Genomic DNA, 22258 nt, shown 5'->3' on the forward strand with positions numbered 1-22258 from the left:
ACTACGGGGGCTCACCATAGCCCGCTCCTGTGCCAGGTAAGTCCACTACGGGCTCATCATAGCCCCGCTCCTGTGCCAGGTAAGTCCACTACGGGCTCACCATAGCCCGCTCCTGTGCCAGGTAAGTCCACTACGGGGCTCACCATAGCCCCGCTCCTGTGCCAGGTAAGTCCACTACGGGCTCACCATAGCCCGCTCCTGTGCCAGGTAAGTCCACTACGGGCTCACCATAGCCCGCTCCTGTGCCAGGTAAGTCCACTACGGGGCTCACCATAGCCCCGCTCCTGTGCCAGGTAAGTCCACTACGGGCTCACCATAGCCCCGCTCCTGTGCCAGGTAAGTCCACTACGGGCTCACCATAGCCCGCTCCTGTGCCAGGTAAGTCCACTACGGGCTCACCATAGCCCGCTCCTGTGCCAGGTAAGTCCACTACGGGGCTCACCATAGCCCCGCTCCTGTGCCAGGTAAGTCCACTACGGGGCTCACCATAGCCCCGCTCCTGTGCCAGGTAAGTCCACTACGGGCTCACCATAGCCCGCTCCTGTGCCAGGTAAGTCCACTACAGGCTCACCATAGCCCCGCTCCTGTGCCAGGTAAGTCCACTACGGGGCTCACCATAGCCCGCTCCTGTGCCAGGTAAGTCCACTACGGGCTCACCATAGCCCGCTCCTGTGCCAGGTAAGTCCACTACAGGCTCACCATAGCCCGCTCCTGTGCCAGGTAAGTCCACTACGGGGCTCACCATAGCCCGCTCCTGTGCCAGGTAAGTCCACTACGGGGCTCACCATAGCCCGTGCTACATACACCTTGAGGGCCCAGGAGCTGAATCTAAAACAACAACAAACGTAAATCATGATACAACCTGAGTCATCACCATTCCATAACTCTTGCTTACCTATTTTACTGCTAGGTGAATAGCGGGATCAGGTGAAAGTAAATGTGCCCAACCGTCTCTGTCCTGCCCAGAGACTAAACCTGAGTCCTTTGGTTGGGAGCCATTGACGTATAGACTACTGTTCTACAGGACACATAACAATCCTTATTCAGGCTGTGTGTCATGTGTCCAGGTCGTCCACTGTGGTCAAGAGTGCCCAGGTCGTCCACTGTGGTCAAGAGTGTCCAGGTCGTCCACTGTGGTCAAGAAGTGTCCAGGTCGTCCACTGTGGTCAAGAGTGTCCAGGTCGTCCACTGTGGTCAAGAGTGTCCAGGTCGTCCACTGTGGTCAAGAGTGTCCAGGTCGTCCACTGTGGTCTAGAGTGTCCAGGTCGTCCACTGTGGTCAAGAGTGTCCAGGTCGTCCACTGTGGTCTAGAGTGTCCAGGTCGTCCACTGTGGTCAAGAGTGCCCAGGTCGTCCACTGTGGTCAAGAGTGTCCAGGTCGTCCACTGTGGTCAAGAGTGTCCAGGTCGTCCACTGTGGTCAAGAGTGTCCAGGTCGTCCACTGTGGTCTAGAGTGTCCAGGTCGTCCACTGTGGTCAAGAGTGCCCAGGTCGTCCACTGTGGTCAAGAAGTGTCCAGGTCGTCCACTGTGGTCAAGAAGTATCCAGGTCGTCCACTGTGGTCAAGAGTGTCCAGGTCGTCCACTGTGGTCAAGAGTGTCCAGGTCGTCCACTGTGGTCAAGAGTGTCCAGGTCGTCCACTGTGGTCAAGAGTGCCCAGGTCGTCCACTGTGGTCAAGAAGTGTCCAGGTCGTCCACTGTGGTCAAGAAGTATCCAGGTCGTCCACTGTGGTCAAGAGTGTCCAGGTCGTCCACTGTGGTCAAGAGTGTCCAGGTCGTCCACTGTGGTCAAGAGTGTCCAGGTCGTCCACTGTGGTCAAGAGTGTCCAGGTCGTCCACTGTGGTCAAGAGTGTCCAGGTCGTCCACTGTGGTCAAGAGTGTCCAGGTCGTCCACTGTGGTCAAGAAGTGTCCAGGTCGTCCACTGTGGTCAAGAAGTATCCAGGTCGTCCACTGTGGTCAAGAGTGTCCAGGTCGTCCACTGTGGTCAAGAGTGTCCAGGTCGTCCACTGTGGTCAAGAGTGTCCAGGTCGTCCACTGTGGTCAAGAAGTGTCCAGGTCGTCCACTGTGGTCAAGAGTGTCCAGGTCGTCCACTGTGGTCAAGAAGTGTCCAGGTCGTCCACTGTGGTCTAGAGTGTCCAGGTCGTCCACTGTGGTCAAGAGTGTCCAGGTCGTCCACTGTGGTCAAGAAGTGTCCAGGTCGTCCACTGTGGTCAAGAGTGTCCAGGTCGTCCATTGTGGTCAAGAGTGTCCAGGTCGTCCACTGTGGTCAAGAGTGTCCAGGTCGTCCACTGTGGTCAAGAAGTGTCCAGGTCGTCCACTGTGGTCAAGAAGTGTTCAGGTCGTCCACTGTGGTCAAGAGTGTCCAGGTCGTCCACTGTGGTCTAGAGTGTCCAGGTCGTCCACTGTGGTCAAGAGTGTCCAGGTCGTCCACTGTGGTCAAGAGTGTCCAGGTCGTCCACTGTGGTCAAGAGTGTCCAGGTCGTCCACTGTGGTCAAGAAGTGTCCAGGTCGTCCACTGTGGTCAAGAGTGTCCAGGTCGTCCACTGTGGTCAAGAGTGTCCAGGTCGTCCACTGTGGTCAAGAGTGTCCAGGTCGTCCACTGTGGTCAAGAAGTGTCCAGGTCGTCCACTGTGGTCAAGAGTGTCCAGGTCGTCCACTGTGGTCAAGAGTGTCCAGGTCGTCCACTGTGGTCAAGAGTGTCCAGGTCGTCCACTGTGGTCAAGAAGTGTCCAGGTCAGTCCACTGTGGTCAAGAGTGTCCAGGTCGTCCACTGTGGTCAAGAGTGTCCAGGTCATCCACTGTGGTCAAGAAGTGTCCAGGTCGTCCACTGTGGTCAAGAAATGTCCAGGTCGTCCACTGTGGTCAAGAGTGTCCAGGTCGTCCACTGTGGTCAAGAGTGTCCAGGTCGTCCACTGTGGTCAAGAGTGTCCAGGTCGTCCACTGTGGTCAAGAAGTGTCCAGGTCGTCCACTGTGGTCAAGAGTGTCCAGGTCGTCCACTGTGGTCAAGAGTGTCCAGGTCGTCCACTGTGGTCAAGAGTGTCCAGGTCGTCCACTGTGGTCAAGAGTGTCCAGGTCATCCACTGTGGTCAAGAGTGTCCAGGTCGTCCACTGTGGTCAAGAGTGTCCAGGTCATCCACTGTGGTCAAGAAGTGTCCAGGTCGTCCACTGTGGTCAAGAAATGTCCAGGTCGTCCACTGTGGTCAAGAGTGTCCAGGTCGTCCACTGTGGTCAAGAGTGTCCAGGTCGTCCACTGTGGTCAAGAGTGTCCAGGTCGTCCACTGTGGTCAAGAGTGTCCAGGTCGTCCACTGTGGTCAAGAGTGTCCAGGTCGTCCACTGTGGTCAAGAGTGTCCAGGTCGTCCACTGTGGTCAAGAGTGTCCAGGTCGTCCACTGTGGTCAAGAAGTATCCAGGTCGTCCACTGTGGTCAAGAGTGTCCAGGTCGTCCACTGTGGTCAAGAGTGTCCAGGTCGTCCACTGTGGTCAAGAGTGTCCAGGTCGTCCACTGTGGTCAAGAGTGTCCAGGTCGTCCACTGTGGTCAAGAGTGTCCAGGTCGTCCACTGTGGTCAAGAGTGTCCAGGTCGTCCACTGTGGTCAAGAGTGTCCAGGTCGTCCACTGTGGTCAAGAGTGTCCAGGTCGACCACTGTGGTCAAGAGTGTCCAGGTCGTCCACTGTGGTCAAGAGTGTCCAGGTCGACCACTGTGGTAACATAGACCTGGTAATAACAGTTGGGTGTTCTATCACTGTGTTCTAGGGACTATTATAATTGACATGATAACACTGTGAATGTCTACCTCTCACCACTGGTTATAGGGGCATATCCAAGATACTAAGTGCCTGAGATTTAAGGTGGGGGCCGATTTTAAAACAAAAAAAGAGGGAAGGAGAGAGAGAGAGACAAAACAAAAACACTTGAAAATATATAAAAAGAGATAACAAAAGTAGCGTGAGTTGCCACTCACCAATTTCCCAACCGTCGACCATCGCCCAGCTGAGCATCCTGGCCAGGGGAAAAAAAAGCAAATCTTTCCTACCTTGGAACAAGGCCCTTGGTTACAACCCCCCAAATAAAATATCCACACTATTTTTTCCCCTTAGCACCCTTCCACCACCTACATAAGAGAGAGAGACGGAGAGAATGAGAAAACACGATAAAAATTGGAGATGAAAATTATGCAATCGGCAACGTTTGCGGCAACCATCGACCCTGGCGTCGAGAAGAGTTTCAGTGCCGCCCTGACTGCCGTGGAGGGTATACGTCTCGCTCCGCTCTCATCACGCACACAGAAAAATCATCTTGTCGTGTTGGTGAGATTCTGCTGGTCTTCCCTGCCAGCGAAGTGCAAGTCGGTATTCGTGGAGGCGCTGGATGGTAGTGGAGAGCGAGGGACACTGCCCTGCCCAGGTAGGTAGCGTCGTCATTATGGGCAATAGGAGAAAAGGATGAAAGAAGTGCTGGGGGCGGCCGGCATGGCCTCCCTCAGGAGGGTCGGCCCGACCTCCCTCCTGCAGGAGCTGGAAATCAATCACAATTGCGGACATTCCACGCCCTCTGCCCTAGCAGCTCCCATGCCTTCTGTCCCAGCAGGTCCCACGCCCTCTGTCCCAGCAGGTCCCACGCCCTCTGTCCCAGCAGGTCCCACGCCCTCTGTCCCAGCAGGTCCCACGCCCTCTGTCCCAGCAGGTCCCACGCTCTCTGTCCCAGCAGGTCCCACGCCCTCTGTCCCAGCAGGTCCCACGCCCTCTGTCCCAGCAGGTCCCACGCCCTCTGTCCCAGCAGGTCCCACGCCCACTGTCCCAGCAGGTCCCACGCCCACTGTCCCAGCAGGTCCCACGCCCACTGTCCCAGCAGGTCCCACGCCCACTGTCCCAGCAGGTCCCACGCCCACTGTCCCAGCAGGTCCCACGCCCTCTGTCCCAGCAGCTCCTATGTCCTAGGGTTTCTGCGGCCAAAAAAAAGGCTGTCAATTTTTGTTTACCGTTGATTTTGCCAAAATCTTGTATAAGGTCCAAGTGTTACTGCAGTTAACGACATTTATCCCGCCCAGACATGTTCTAAAGCCGGTGTACATTTAGAAAATTCATTTTCCATACAGAGTAAACCACGACACATTGAAAAATAAGAAGTTTGTTGAAATTTCCTCGTATATCTTTGAGGGGTGAGCACTTCCGTTGGAAGACGTTGAACAGGAAGCGAGCCTTTCCAGTCGTTGCTAACGCGCGGCATTAAACTAACAACGTTAACCCGCGGTTAATGGTAACTGCAGTGTGGGTTAATTAATAATTTATCCAAATTACCCCAATTTAACGTGAGCGGGTAATTGGTTCATCAATACTGTTCACAAGTACAAGTGGTTGAGTACGGGGCTACGGTCTGCCCGGCGCTGGGCCTCATTTACATAATTATGTTCACATGTTCACTCGTACGGGTGGGGTGTGCAAGTGTGACCGCCGCCCAGCACACTTGTTCACTCTGGCCAGGATTGTGGCGTTGCGGACAAGTTGTCTTGTATCAAGTCTGCTTCAGAGTGGCACATGTTGATTACCCGCAAGCCTAGGTAAGGTAATTTCTTCTGATAATTATCTGGACTAGGCTCCCGGTAAATTTACTGGACTGATTTGTACAATACATCTGTACAGTGCACAGGTACTGTGTTTTTACTGTACAGTGCACATGTACTGTGTTTTTACTGTACAGTGCACATGTACTGTATTTGACTAGGCTTCCGGCAGGCGTGATTCAGATTACCCAGGCTTCCGGCGGGTACACTACTGCACATGTTGTCCATGTAATGGAATTTACTGTGAATTGGGTTGCTTGTTATCCATTTATTTGTACAGTGTATTTTATTTTGTGAAAAACAATTGCACATTAATATTAAAGGGCTATTTTCTATTCGTAGATTTCGTAACTTGGGGAATTAATTCTACCGATGCTCGTCCCGAAATGTCCTGTTTTTATATAATTGAAAGCCGCCTTACCAATGGAGGGTGAACATAGCCTAAACTACTCTATCATTTTGGTATTATCTCGATAGTTACTTTAACTTTAAGAATTTGCGGTAATTTTAGACTTGGTAGTTATACTTTGTGAATTGTTATGGGTTTTAAACATTTTGTTTCCAAGTGAACGGACTAGATTGTTTAGAGTTGAGGTCTATGGCACAGTATTATTAACAAAATTTATTTAAAATTTTGCCTAATCATGGCGGTGGTCTATATCCTAGACTTGTACCATGATTCTCTCTATGGGTAGAACAGAGACGATTGGGCAAGTTTACTTTTACCTGATAGTATTGTTCAGCAAGCTGTAACATGGGTACTCATAGGGAACTGTTGTGGGTCGTTTCATGGGGACGATCAGTAGTTGGCCTAGGAAAACCTGGAGAAATTTCAGTACAGGCTTCCTGTCACCGACAATGGAAATTATAATTTGTAGAGCACTTGGCAGTATGGACCTGAAACGTTGAGTACTTAATGGTGCGCTTAAAATTTTGGCACTTAAGGTCAATAAAAGATGGTTTTGGATTCCATGCAATGACTTTACCCGTGTTTATGTGAATCAAATTTGAAGATAAAAAACAATTATTTAAGTTTTTGCTCAGTAACCAAATAACATCTATTTTAATTGGCCTTCTGATAAATATCTTTATTTCACTAAGGAATAAATATACATAAGAATAATAAGAATACATAAGAATAAAGGAAACAGCGTTGACCCATACGAGGCAGCTCCCATTGATATCCTCCCAAACTCATTCATACATGTGTTAACCTGAGCGTGAAACTATCTATTGAGTCAACCTGTATTGTTAGAATAGTTTGACCCGTAAATCAACAAACATGTTTCTAAACCAGTATTTTCCCTGGTCATTCCTGACTCTAAACTTACCTAATTTATATCCAATGAGTACCGTCTTCGCACGCACCAATTTGTGCGTGCAAATGATATTCTTCAGAGTACCACTCTGGGAAATAATTTTTCAGCAAATCCAGTATAAAATGATGCATCCCAGACTGATGCCAGGAATGGTTTAAAATGACTTTATCTGGATCACCTCTGCTTACAGTATCGGCAGTTGCAATACGACAGACAGCTTAGAGATTATCCTGTGTAAAGAGTGGAGCAACACGATAGAATCCAAATTAATATTTTCGCCTGACTATTGGTAGTGTGTGTTGGACCTGTATTTGTGCATGGAGTTAAGTCTCGGTTTCCTTAGATATATATATTTTTATATAGTACTAGCGTGAATGTGTTTCCATGATGGGGCCGACAGGTTTATGTAATTAAAGTAACTATTACAATGTAATGCTACGTGTAGGGTTTGGGGAGTTGTTTACGAAGTGTCTTACACACAACTAATAGGTCACTCCTGCAGAACGATGCAAACCTTCGTCAGGGTGTTAATACTACATTTATGACGTCACAGCCGTAATTGGGATTATAGGAGTTACAATGTGATACTTGGGACATCAATTTACATGCATAAACAATGTAATCTCGTACATATAATATAGGTACACATGGTGAAAGCTACACATATAGCTACACTTGCACGACTGAGCAGGACTTGTAAGACATGCCTGGGTGCTCCAGTCTCAGACGCCACTGCTCACTCACGCCAGGTGTGTACTCGTCTAGTTGTGCTTGCGGGGGTTGGGCTTTGGCTCTTTGGCCCCGCCTCTCGACTGTTTAATCTGGTGTACAGATTCGGGAGCCTATTGGGCTCTATCAAATCTACATTTGAAACTGTGTAGTCTGCCTCCTCCACATCACTGCCTAATGCATTCATAAAGCCAGGGAGGGGGGGGGGGGGGGAGTGCTCGCGCGCGTGTGCGAGTCGCCGGGCCAGCGATTATCAGCTCTCATGTTGCCGCAGTTCCGTAACCGTTGCGCACTATTGGTTGTCGTCTGCTGTACTCGCCTAGTTGTGCTTGCGGCGGTTGAGCTCTGGCTCTTTGGTCCCGCCTCTCAACTGTCAATCAACTGGCGTACAGATTCCTGAGCCTACTGGACTCTTATCATATCTACACTTGAAACTGTGTATGGAGTCAGCCTCCACTACATCTCGGCCTATTGCATTCCATCTGTTAACTACTCTGACACTGAAAGTTCTTTCTAATTTCCCTGTGGCTTATTTGGGTACTCGGTTTTCACCTGTGTCCCCTTGTTAGAGTTCCCCCGTGTTAGTCTATCTTTATCTACCCTGTCAATTCCTCAGTATTTTGTAGGTAGTGATCATGTCTCCCCTTACTCTTGTCTTCCAGTGTCGTGAGGTGCATTTCATGCAGCCTTTCCTCGTAATGCATGATTCTTGGTTCTGGGACTAGCCTAGTGGCATACCTCTGAATCTTCTCCAGCTTCGTCTTGTGCTTGACAAGGTACGGGCTCCATGCTGGGGCCGCATACTCCAGGATTGGTCTTACATATGTGGTATACAAGGTTCTGAATGATTCCTTGCACATGTGTCTGAAGGCAGTTCTGTTAGCCAGCCTTGCACACGCCGATGTTATTATTTTTGTGGGCTTCAGGAGACAGGTTTGGTGTGATATCAACTCCTAGATCTTTGTCCGTTTCATGAAGAACTTCATCTTCCATTCGGTATCCTATGTCTGGCCTCCTGTTTCCTCCGCCTAGTTTCATTACCTTACATTTACTCGGGTTGAACTTTAGTAGCTATTTGTTGGACCTTTCATTGTTTGTCTAGGTCATCTTGTAGCCTCATACTATCTTCCTCCGACTTAATCCTCCTCATAATTTTTCCATCATCAGCAAACAATAAGAGGAACGATTTTATACCCTCTGGGTGATAATTTACATATATCAGAAACAGTATAGGTCAAAGGGCTGATCCCTGCGGGACTCCACTGGTGACTCCTCGCCAATCTGAGACCACATTAGGGGGGTAGAAATAGCCTAAGCTACTCTCTCTTTGAGATGTATTTCTTGTCTCAATAAACATACTTGAACCGAGACCTCACCCCTCAGTGACTCAGTCTTCTGTTACTGAGGTACTCCCTTGTCATTGCAATGGAGTACCTTACCTTATCACTCCTGCTTGCACCTCCTGCTTTTGCACAAGTCTCTTGTGTGGTACTTTATCAAAGGCTTTCTGACAGTCCAAAAATATGCAGTCTGCCCACCCTTCCCTTTCTTGCCTGATTTTTGTTGCCGGGTCGTAAATTCAATTAATCGTGTAAGACATGACTTGCCATCCCAGAACCCATGTTGTTGTCACTAAGTTCCTTCGCTCCAGATGTTCCACTAGCTTTTTTCGCACAATCTTCTCCATGAACTTGCATGGTTTGCAAGTTAGGGACGCTGGCCTGTAGTTCAGTGCCTCCTGTCTATCCCTTTTCTTTTATATCGGGACTACATGTGCCGTCTTCCAAATGTTTGGATGTTCACCTGTTACCAGTGGTTTGTTACACACCATGGAGAGTGGCTGGCAGAGTGCTTCTGCTCCTTCCTTTAGTATCCATGGTGATATTCCATCTTGGCCTATAGCCTTTGTCACATCCAACTCTAGCAAGAGCTTCCTTATATTCCCACTGGTAATCCCAAACTCCTCTAGTAGTGCCTGCTTAACTATTCCTTATCTCCGAAGCTTCTCTTTTCTCTAATGTAAAGACCGCCTGGAATTTCATATTGAGTTCCTCACACTTCCTTGTCGTTTGTAGTGAATCTGTCTGCCCCTATCCTCAGTTTCATTGCCTGTTCCTTCACTGTTGTTTCTCCAGATGTGTGTGTGTAATGGTGGTGATGTGTCCACACCAACACCACGGCTACCTTCCTCACTGCTTCGCTAGCTTAATGTTAGTACTGCAAGGGCACGTAATGACCTAGTTGTGCTTGCGGGGGTTGAGCTTTGGCTCTTTGGTCCCGCAAAGCACAAAGCCCATGGTTCTTATGTTGGGTGAGGAGGATGCTGGCGGCCCGCACTGATCTCAAGCCTTGCTTGTTAGCCTCACCGAACGTCGGTGTGAATGTACCAATCAAATGTAGCTTCTACAGTGACCTATCATCTGATTGGTTCTTCCCATATTTGTGACGTCACTGGGGCGTGTAGAGCCTTAGTATGCAGGTCACTTACCTCACCCCAGGTCACCTGCACCACTTCTATCCTAACACTGTGGCCATGATCCATAGATATGTGCAAATGCAGTAACGATTTACTGATGTAGCACGCAGCATGTTGGCCCAGTTACCATATGTAATTTGTATATGGGAACAGGTGTGTGGCGGGACACCCCAGACGATGGTGATCTAACCTTGACTATCGTTGATGGTAATATGGTGCACGTCGGTGAAGCATCACTGGTGTGTGGCCTTGGTGGTGCACGTCGGTGAAGCATCACTGGTGTGTGGCCTTGGTGGTGCACGTCGGTGAAGCATCACTGGTGTGTGGCCTTGGTGGTGCACGTCGGTGAAGCATCACTGGTGTGTGGCCTTGGTGGTGCACGTCGGTGAAGCATCACTGGTGTGTGGCCTTGGTGGTGCACGTCGGTGAAGCATCACTGGTGTGTGGCCTTGGTGGTGCACGTCGGTGAAGCATCACTGGTGTGTGGCCTTGGTGGTGCACGTCGGTGAAGCATCACTGGTGTGTGGCCTTGGTGGTGCACGTCGGTGAAGCATCACTGGTGTGTGGCCTTGGTGGTGCACGTCGGTGAAGCATCACTGGTGTGTGGCCTTGGTGGTGCACGTCGGTGAAGCATCACTGGTGTGTGGCCTTGGTGGTGCACGTCGGTGAAGCATCACTGGTGTGTGGCCTTGGTGGTGCACGTCGGTGAGGCATCACTGGTGTGTGGCCTTGGTGGTGCACGTCGGTGAACCATCACTGGTGTGTGGCCTTGGTGGTGCACGTCGGTGAAGCATCACTGGTGTGTGGCCTTGGTGGTGCACGTCGGTGAAGCATCACTGGTGTGTGGCCTTGGTGGTGCACGTCGGTGAAGCATCACTGGTGTGTGGCCTTGGTGGTGCACGTCGGTGAAGCATCACTGGTGTGTGGCCTTGGTGGTGCACGTCGGTGAAGCATCACTGGTGTGTGGCCTTGGTGGTGCACGTCGGTGAAGCATCACTGGTGTGTGGCCTTGGTGGTGCACGTCGGTGAAGCATCACTGGTGTGTGGCCTTGGTGGTGCACGTCGGTGAACCATCACTGGTGTGTGGCCTTGGTGGTGCACGTCGGTGAACCATCACTGGTGTGTGGCCTTGGTGGTGCACGTCGGTGAAGCATCACTGGTGTGTGGCCTTGGTGGTGCACGTCGGTGAAGCATCACTGGTGTGTGGCCTTGGTGGTGCACGTCGGTGAAGCATCACTGGTGTGTGGCCTTGGTGGTGCACGTCGGTGAAGCATCACTGGTGTGTGGCCTTGGTGGTGCACGTCGGTGAAGCATCACTGGTGTGTGGCCTTGGTGGTGCACGTCGGTGAAGCATCACTGGTGTGTGGCCTTGGTGGTGCACGTCGGTGAAGCATCACTGGTGTGTGGCCTTGGTGGTGCACGTCGGTGAAGCATCACTGGTGTGTGGCCTTGGTGGTGCACGTCGGTGAAGCATCACTGGTGTGTGGCCTTGGTGGTGCACGTCGGTGAAGCATCACTGGTGTGTGGCCTTGGTGGTGCACGTCGGTGAAGCATCACTGGTGTGTGGCCTTGGTGGTGCACGGCTGGCTCAGACAAGTGTCTTCTTACACCTGCACTCGTAAATGGTCACCTCTGCCCGGCCCTTTATTATTTATTTATTTTATTTATTTTTTATTTATTTTTACACCCACATTATTCGTATGGCCATCCCTCGGTTATCCACACCCCCACCCATCGTATGGCCATCCCTCGGTTATCCACACCCCCACCCATCGTATGGCCATCCCTCGGTTATCCACACCCCCACCCATCGTATGGCCATCCCTCGGTTATCCACACCCCCACCCATCGTATGGCCATCCCTCGGTTATCCACACCCCCACCCATCGTATGGCCATCCCTCGGTTATCCACACCCCCACCCATCCACATTACAATCCTAATCGCAATCACATCCTTATTCTTGCCCCTACCCGGCACTCTGCCTTGCTTACCACACAACCACCCACATCACTTTGACGACCACTTCACCAACTATATTCCCACCCCCACCCAGCCGCCCACCCGCACCCCGCCCATAGCGGCGTCAACCCACACCGTATGCACCCCCTCCCCCCCCCTCCCCATCCAATCACAGCTGAAGAGTAATGAATGGTGGAATATACGGGAATGGGGGCTGGTGGGAGGGCGGTCCCGACTGTGTTAAATTATTCTAAAATAATATTGTCCATTTTGTAAATCTTTACACTTGGGAAATTGACACGCTAATTGTAAGTGACTCCTTGTCATCCTTGACTGCCCTCAGCTCCCCAAGGCATAACTGTGGCGTGCTTATCTCTGAAGCTAGACACAGATATAATGAAGAGAGTTTCTCCTGTGGATTCTTTCCCATATTGGTCTCCGAATGCATGATTGAACTGATGAGTTGGCCAAGACTTTTGCTCGTAAAGAGGGAATTGATTACCAACTTGGACTGCCTTTGAGCAGCCTGAGGGCAGCAATATCCCAGGAACATCAACTAAATTGCAGAGACTTGAGGCAAAGTGAAATTCACACCAGTTACTCCATCTATCATCATTCTATTATGCAGGAAGTACCGCACGTCTATGGGTCATCCAGTAATGTTAGCAGACTTCTAGATGTTACCACTGCTAGGCTTAGGCTCGGCTACAAGTACCTCTGGGAATTTGTAACATCTGCTGATGTAGATTTGACTAAAGGTAAACTGTCAACAGAACTATTCGCATACTTTGCGTCATTATATAATGGAATGTGAAAAATCGCGGAATTCAGAGATAACACCATCAATAGTGTCCAAGAAATGTGTAAGTACTTCATTCATAATGATGTGCTGCCCGAAATCTTAGCGAAGTATCCAAAATTTGCTTACTGTAGGTAATGCATGCACATGACTGTAAAGCTGCCGCCCAGTTGGGTGGGTGTGGAGCACATGACTGTAAAGCTGCCGCCCAGTTGAGTGGGTGTGGAGCACACGACTGTAAAGCTGCCGCCCAGTTGGGTGGGTGTGGAGCACACGACTGTAAAGCTGCCGCCCAGTTGGGTGGGTGTGGAGCACATGACTGTAAAGCTGCCGCCCAGTTGGGTGGGTGTGGAGCACATGACTGTAAAGCTGCCGCACAGTTGGGTGGGTGTGGAGCACATGACTGTAAAGCTGCCGCCCAGTTGGGTGGGTGTGGAGCACATGACTGTAAAGCTGCCGCCCAGTTGGGTGGGTGTGGAGCACATGACTGTAAAGCTGCCGCCCAGTTGGGTGGGTGTGGAGCAAGACTAGTAACTGTGTGACTCACCATAGATGTAAAGTGCCTTGTATAGTGACTGTTGTGACCCTCTTGTTGATCACTTTATACAAAATATTATTGGTGTGTATTTGTGTAAGTGATTGTATATGTAGACGTAAGTATGTGTGTACATGTATATATAACATTACTAATTGTGTAGCTAGCTTCAAAAGATTACCGGCTTAGCTAAACGAACTAGAGGGTTCAGTTCCTGAACCGATCATGTGCCTCTGTAACCCTTTACACCACCGCCCCCGGGATGGGTATGGGGTGCATAATAAAGAAATTGAAATTGAATTGCGTGTTGCGGCTGTTTTGGTCACTGGGTTACATAAGAGAACACACACATGATGGCTTTACCATTAATTGTTTTTTTGAGGCATAGACAAAATGTTGTTTATGAGACAGCCTAGGCCAAATATTCGCTGTTGCTAGCATAATAAGTACCTGTATATTCTATATTAGGTACCTTACCTTGTGGTTACTTTGTGATGGTTTCGGGGCTTAGCGTCCCTGCGGCCCGGTCCTCGCCCAGGCCTCCTGGTTGCTGGACTGGTCAACCAGGCTGTTGGACGCGGCTGCTCGCAGCCTGACGTATGAGTCACAGCCTGGTTGATCAGGTATCCTTTGGAAGTGTGTATCCAGTTCTCTCTTGAACACTGTGAGGGGTCGGCCAGTTATGTCCCTTATGTGTAGTAGAAGCGTGTTGAACAGTCTCGGGCCTCTGATGTTGCCTCTGAATACTTGTTGCACCTCCGCTCTTCAACGGGGGTATTCTGCACATCCTGCCATGTCTTCTGGTCTCATGTGATGTTATTTCTGTGTGCAGGTTTGGGACCAGCCCCTCTAATATTTTCCCGTGTAAATTATTATGTATCTCTCCCGCCTGCGCTCAAGGGAGTACAGATTTAGGCTCTTTAGTCGGTCCCAGTAATTTAGATGTTTTACTGAGTGGATTCTAGCAGTAAAGGATCTCTGCACGCTCTCCAGGTCAGCAATTTCTCCAGCTTTGAAAGGTGCTGTCATTGTGCAGCAGTACTCCACTCTAGAGAGCACAAGCGTTTTGAAAAGTATCGGTATAGCATCTCTAGTGTGAAAAGTTCTTGTTATACAACCTGTCATTTTTCTTGCAGTTGTGACGGCTACTTTATTGTGTTCTTTAAAGGTAAGGTCTTCCGACATGAGTACACCCAGATCCTTTACATTGCCTTTTCGTTCTATGTTATGATTTGCCTGAGTTTTGTACGTGGTTTCATTTTTTTTTTTATTTTTTCCGTAGCGCATGAGCTGGAACTGGAGCGCATGATCTTCGTTAACACTATTTTCTGTAGCCCATAGAAAGACCTGATCTACATGTGACTGGAGATTTGCCGTGTCCTCTACGTTGTCTACTCTCATAAAACTCCTGGTGTCATATACAAAGGATGAGAGAGTGGTATAGTTTGTCTCTGGAGCTGTAGTATAACAGTTGTAGATAATGGGTGTGTGAGTGCACTATGTGTATGTAGTGTGATGTAGAGTGGGTACACGTGGCACCGTTGGAGGAGGACTTAGGGGGTAATAATATTGGTGAAGGCTGTGATCATAGAGAACCTTCTTGTGCTTACTGGACGAGGCCAGTGTGGTAGGCCTAGGCTGATAGAAATGACTCAAACACTCACATCTGGCTACATAAGTAACACTACTAAACGCGGCGTTGTTTTACCCTTCTTGTTTGTGCAGCTTTTAGTTCAGTTTGTTGTGTTTACCGTTAATTACATAAAGGAATGTGTGCTTGTTAAGAGCGGACTACCCACATTTGTGTGTCAAGGTTGTGTTTGTATCGTAGTAAATATTGGTGCGTCGCGGCCCAGTACTGTGTACACGCGCACATGTACACATGAATGGTGCAACAAATGGTTGCTAAAGTTCAACCCGAGTAAATGCAACGTAATGAAACTGCAGTGGAAACAAGAGGCCAGACACAGGATACAGAATAGGAGATGAAGTACTAAATGAAACGGACAGAGAGAAAGATCTAGTTGATATCACACCAAACCTGTCTCCTGAAGCCCACATAAAGAGAATAACGTCTGCGGCATATGCGAGGCTGGCTAACATCAGAACAGCGTTCATGAACCTGTGTAAGGAATCATTCAGAACCTTGTACACCACATATGTAAGACCAATCCTGGAGTATGCGGCCCCAGCATGGAGCCCGTACCTTGTCAAGCACAAGACGAAGCTGGAAAATGTTCAAAGGTATGCCACTAGACTAGTCCCGGAACTAAGAGGCATGAGTTATGAGGAAAGGCTGCGGGAAATGCACCTTCCGACACTGGAAGACAGAAGAGTAAGGGGAGACATGATTACTACCTACAAAATCCTCAGGGGAATTGACAGGGTAGACAAGGATAAACTATTCAACACTGGTGGTACAAACAAGGGGACACAGGTGGGACCTGAGTACCCAAATGAGCCACAGGGACGTTAGAAACAACTTTTTCAGTGTCAGAGTAGTTAACAGATGGAATGCATTAGGCAGTGATGTGGTGGAGGCTGACTCCATACACAGTTTCAAATGTAGATATGATACAGCCCAATAGGCTCAGGAATCTGTACACCAGTTAATTGACGGTTGAGAGGCGGGACCAAGGAACCGAAGCTGAACCCACGCAAGCATTAATAGGCGAGTACAAATTGGTGAGTACATGCGCACGCGCGCACAAGCTGCTGGACGTGGCAACAAGAAACTTTCTAAGCCAACACATCAAGGGACCGACAAGAGTGAGAGGAGAGGATGAACCAGCTTTGATATATCTGATATTTACCCTAAATGAGTCGGATATAAGGGAAGTTAAGATAGAAGCCCCCTTGGGAATGAGTGATCATAGTGTATTGAGCTTTGAGTACCTGGTTGAGCTAGGAATTATCCCCCCAAAAAGAACTAGGAAACAAAGGGCAGGTGTAACGAAAGGGAAATTGAGATGAGAAAATTCCTAAGGAATATACCATGGGACACAGAACTCGCAACCAAGTCCGTACAAGACATGATGAACTATGTCACCCAAAAGTGTCAGGAGGCAGTAAACAGGTTTACCCCGGCTCTACAGGAAAAAACAGAAGCAAAAGAAGAATCCGTGGTTTAATAGGGCAAAGGAGTATGAAAGCAAAGGAGCCGAACCAAAGGGCGTGGAGGAACTTCCGAAAAAACAGAACACCAGACAGTAGAGAGATAAGAGAACCAGGAACGAGTATGTTAGTGTGAGAAGAGAAGCTGAGAAAAAGTATGAAAATGATATAGCTAATAAAGCCAAGACCGAACCAAAACTACTACACAGTCACATCAGGAGGAAAACGGTGAAGGAACAGGTGATGAAACTTAGAACGGGTGAGGACAGGTACACAGAGAACGACAGAGGTGTGTGAGGAACTCAACAAGAGGTTCCAGGAGGTCTTCTCAATAGAATAAGGAGAGGTCACTGCGCTAGGAGAGATGGCAGTAAACCAGGCGGCCTTGGAAGGGTTCGAAATTACAGGAGATGAGGTCAAGAGGCATCTGTTTGATCTGGATGTGAGAAAGGCTGTTGGGCCGGACGGAATCTCACCATGGGTACTGAAAGAGTGTGCAGGAGCGCTCTGCTTGCCACTCTCCATAGTGTATAGTAGGTCACTGGAGACGGGAGACCTACCAGAAATATGGAAGACGGCTAATGTAGTCCCAATATACAAAAAGGGTGACAGACAAGAGGCACTGAACTACAGGCCAGTGTCCTTAACTTGTATACCATGCAAGGTGATGGAGAAGATTGTGAGAAAAAACCTAGTAACACATCTGGAGAGAAGAGACTTCGTGACAACCCATCAACATGGGTTCAGTGAGGGTAAATCTTGCCTTACAGGCTTAATTTATTAATAGAATTCTACGACCAGGTGACAAAGATTAAACAAGAAAGAGAAGGATGGGCGGACTGCATTTTTTGGATTGTCGGAAAGCCTTTGACACAGTACCCCATAAACGGCTGATGCATAAGCTGGAGAGACAGGCAGGAGTAACTGGTAGGGCGCTCCAGTGGATAAGGGAGTACCTAAGCAATAGGAAGCAGAGAGTTAGTGAAGGGTGAGACCTCAGATTGGTGTGAAGTCACCAGTGGAGTCCCACAAGGTTCTGTACTCGGACCTATCCTGTTTGATATACGTAAATGATCTCCCAGAGGGCATAGACTCGTTCCTCTCAATGTTTGCTGACGACGCCAAAATTGAGGAGGATTAAGACAGAGGAGGACAGCTTGAGGCTTCAAGAAGACCTGGACAAGCTGCAGGAATGGTCGAACAAATGGTTAAGAGTTTAACCCAAGCAAATGCAATGCAATGAAGATAGGTGTAGGGAGCAGAAGACCAGATACATGGTATCATTTGGGAGATGAAATACTTCAAGGGTCTGAGAGAGAGGAAGACCTGGGAGTTGATATCACGCCAGACCTGTCTCCTGCAGCCCATATCAAGAGGATAACATCAGCGGCATATGACAAGTAGGCTAACATAAGAACGGCCTTTAGAATCTTGTGTAAGGAATCCTTCAAAACGTTGTATACCACATATGTCAGGCCAATCCTGGAGTATGCGGCTCCAGCATGGAGTCCATATCTAGTCAAGCATAAGACTAAACTGGAAAAGGTTCAAAGGTTTGCCAGCAGACTAGTACCCGAGCTGAGACATGAGCTACGAGGAGAGACTTCGAGAATTAAACCTCACGTCACTGGAGGAGACAAGAGTTAGAGGGGACATGATCACCACATACAAGATTCTCAAAGGAATTGATAGGGTAGATAAAGACAGGCTATTTAACACAAGGGGCACACGCACTAGGGGACACAGGTGGAAATTTGAGTGCCCAAATGAGCTATAGAGACATTAGAAAGAATTTTTTCAGTATCAGAGTAGTAGACAAATGGAATGCATTAGGAAGTGATGTGGTGGAGGCTGACTCCATACACAGTTTCAAGTGTAGATATGATAGAGCCCAGTAGGCTCAGGAACCTGTACACCTGTTGATTGACGGTTGAGAGGCGGGATCAAAGAGCCAGAGCTCAACCCCCGCAAACACAACTAGGCGAGTACAATTAGGTAACAACACAGGCGCACGCACTTTGTCCAAGTGTTGCTGGTGGGCTGTAGTGTTGCTGGTGGGCTGTAGTGTTGCTGGTGGGCTGTAGTGTTGCTGGTGGGCTGTAGGCATTTAAAATTATCAGCTTATCCTGATTCCAGACCTGCAATGCCTTTCCTTGTGTCAATGTCTCGAGGGTTTTGTTTGTGTGTGTGTGTGTGTGTGTGTGTGTGTGTGTGTGTGTGTGTGTGTGTGTGTGTGTGTGTGTGTGTGTGTGTGTGTGTGTGTGTGTGTGTGTACTCACCTAATTGTACTCACCTAATTGTGCTTGCGGGGGTTGAGCTCTGGCTCTTTGGTCCCGCCTCTCAACCGTCAATCAACTGGTGTACAGATTCCTGAGCCTATTGGGCTCTATCATATCTACATTTGAAACTGTGAATGGAGTCAGCCTCCACCACATCACTTCCTAATGCATTCCATTTGCTAACTACTCTGACACTGAAAAAGTTCTTTCTAACGTCTCTGTGGCTCATTTGGGTACTCAGCTTCCACCTGTGTCCCCTTGTTCGCGTCCCACCAGTGTTGAAAAGTTCATCCTTGTTTACCCGGTCGATTCCCCTGAGGATTTTGTAGGTTGTGATCATGTCCCCCCTTACTCTTCTGTCTTCCAGTGTCGTGAGGTGCATTTCCCGCAGCCTTTCCTCATAACTCATGCCTCTTAGTTCTGGGACTAGTCTAGTAGCATACCTTTGGACTTTTTCCAGCTTCGTCTTGTGCTTGACAAGGTACGGGCTCCATGCTGGGGCCGCATACTCCAGGATTGGTCTTACATATGTGGTGTACAAGATTCTGAATGATTCCTTACACAGGTTCCTGAACGCCGTTCTGATGTTAGCCAGCCTCGCATATGCCGCAGACGTTATTCTCTTTATGTGGGCTTCAGGAGACAGGTTTGGTGTGATATCAACTCCTAGATCTTTCTCTCTGTCTGTTTCATTAAGTACTTCATCTCCTATTCTGTATCCTGTGCCTGGCCTCCTGTTTCCACTGCCTAGTTTCATTACTTTGCATTTACTCGGGTTGAACTTCAACAGCCATTTGTTGGACCATTCACTCAGTCTATCCAGGTCATCTTGTAGCCTCCTACTATCATCCTCTGTTTCAATCCTCCTCAATCCACACACGTGTGTGTGTGTGTGTGTGTGTGTGTGTGTGTGTGTGTGTGTGTGTGTGTGTGTGTGTGTGTGTGTGTGTGTGTGTGTGTATTCACCTAGTTATGTTTGCGGGGGTTGAGCTTTGCTCTTTCGACCCGCCTCTCGTCTGTCAATAAACTGTTTACTAACTACTTTTTGCTTTCCACACTACACACACACACCCCTGGAAGCAGCCCGTGACAGCTGACTAAACTCCCAGGTACCTAAATTTAATTTTTTTTTTTTAATTTTGCCCCGAGGGGCGAGTTTATGGGGCAGCGCCACTCATCCTGTGAGTGGACACACCGCCATAGTGACAGTATTGGGCAGCGCCACTCATCCTGTGAGTGGACACACCGCCATAGTGACAGTATTGGGCAGCGCCACTCATCTTGTGAGTGGACACACCGCCATAGTGACAGTATTGGGCAGCGCCACTCATCCTGTGATTGGACACACCGCCATAGTGACAGTATTGGGCAGCGCCACTCATCTTGTGAGTGGACACGCCGCCATAGTGACAGTATTGGGCAGCGCCACTCATCCTGTGAATGGACACACCGCCATAGTGACAGTATTGGGCAGCGCCACTCATCCTGTGAGTGGACACACCGCCATAGCAGCATGTACAACACTCCCCAATAGGAAGAAAACCCGCTGGTTTGTTCATCCTGTCACTTGTACCCAGACACAGCTGGGACTTGCTTAACTGTCTCAAGTGAACAGCTCCTCAAACAAGAAGATTATTATCTATCAACCCTTAAAAGCTTACGTTATCTTGCAGGTGCAAAATGAGGAAATCTTTTAAGAACAGTATCAACATTTGACATAGTGTTTTCCTAACTCAAACAATGTGGAGTTTATTATTCTACAGTTATTCCTAATGTCTCTCAGGTGTTCACATTCACGTAGATAGTGGTCAAGGCGGTGTCCGTCACTCTCACCACAGATTCTACAACTTCGCTGATCAACTGTTGTTTCCATTCCGTATCTCCATGGATATTTGTATCCAAGACGGATTCTCGCTATTACTGATTCTCTCCCTCGTCCTCCTCCTCCTTCGTCCATAATGATTGGGATTGCCAGCTGCAACCATGTTGTACCATTGTACAGATTCACTGGTTTGTGCTTCTATCCTCCTTTCCTCAGTTACCTTGTCACGGTGATGTTGCCTGACAATACCTCTAATTTGTAGTTGAGTCTTGGGTATGAAGTATTCAATATGGTCTCCTTCAGCGCCTTCAGCAGCCAGCACATCTGCTCGTTCATTCCCACATATTCCAACATGGGAGGGGATCCACAGAAACTTGATGACTCTTCCCTGATTGGTAAGTACTCTCACATCTCTCTTAATTTCAGCGACTATTGCAAGATTTTCTGCCCGATTTTTACTTAGGCTTTGCAGTGCTGCTTTTGAATCGGTGCAAATCACTGCACCATTAGTGTTCCGTTCAAGAAACCTTAACGCCATAACAATGGCAGTTAGCTCTGCTTGCGTTGAAGAGGCATAGTTCTCAATACGTGCTTTTTCTTCATTTCTGCGTTGGAAAGCATTATCCTTAATTACCGTGTATGCTGCACCAGCCATGCCATTGACAGAATTACATGACCCGTCAGTGTAGATTTGATCTACTTCATCTCCGGCTTCTTTATAAATTTCCTCGAGATACTTGTGCCACATTTCTTGTGGTATCATGTTGGATTTTTTCATTGCCATTTCATTGATGATGATCTTGCATGAGTCATCCTCCCAGGGAGGTAACCTCTCTACAGGCAGGAGCTCACGGGCTTGCTCAAGCAGGTGAAGCTCTTCCAGGTAGCAGACTGATCTGTGATGTCATTTTTTGCTTCTCCTGTTTCCCCCTGAAAGTAGCAATCCCAGGTACCTATTTACTGCTAGGTAACAGGGGCATTCAGGGTGAAAGAAACTTTGCCCATTCCCCCCTGGTGCGGGAATCGAACCTGCGCCACAGAATTAAGAATCCTGCGCGGTATCCACCAGGCTACCAGGCCCCCCCTCCCCCACGTGTGTGTGTGCCTCTCGCGGTGGTGTGTGGGGTGGGAGGATGGTGGCGGGTTTCCCTGGCCTTACACCATACTTGTGCAGCCTCCCACACACGGCCCGCCACTGTGGGACAGATCCGGTTCAGATACTTACCTTTCAGTACTTACCGGCAGGAACCCAGCGTAAGGTATCCACGCCGCTGGTGAGGTGTGTGTGTGTGTGTGTGTGTACTCACCTATATACTCACCTATATGTGCTTGCAGGATCGAGCATTGACTCTTGGATCCCGCCTTTCTAGCTATCGGTTGTTTACAGCAATGACTCCTGTCCCATTTCCCTATCATACCTAGTTTTAAAAGTTTACTATTTACATTAAAGTAAAACTTTAATGTGTGTGTGTGTGTGTGTGTGTGTGTGTGTGTGTGTGTGTGTGTGTGTGTGTGTGTGTGTGTGTGTGTGTGCGCGCGCGCGCGCGCGCGCGCGCGTTCTGAAGGGGTGCGTGTACGTCTGTGTGCGTCTGGATCAGTGTGACCATTGACCTCCTGGTGTTGGACCCCCGCACATACATGTTGTGTGTGTGTGTGTGTGT

General features: G+C 48.9%; 1 protein-coding gene across 1 annotated transcript in view; it reads left to right on the forward strand.

The window, feature by feature from the left end:
• Window positions 1-4151: 4151 nt before the first annotated feature.
• Window positions 4152-22258, forward strand: part of bwa (alkaline ceramidase) — a 64712-nt gene continuing 46605 nt past the window's right edge. The window contains exon 1 of the mRNA XM_045742137.2: window positions 4152-4407. Within this exon, the coding sequence (XP_045598093.2) occupies window positions 4167-4407 (241 nt within the window). The 5' untranslated portion in view covers window positions 4152-4166. The remainder of the gene's footprint in view (window positions 4408-22258) is intronic.

This window comes from Procambarus clarkii, chromosome 40 (genome assembly GCF_040958095.1).
Source record: "Procambarus clarkii isolate CNS0578487 chromosome 40, FALCON_Pclarkii_2.0, whole genome shotgun sequence".
In the NCBI taxonomy this organism is placed as follows: Eukaryota; Metazoa; Arthropoda; class Malacostraca; order Decapoda; family Cambaridae; genus Procambarus; species Procambarus clarkii.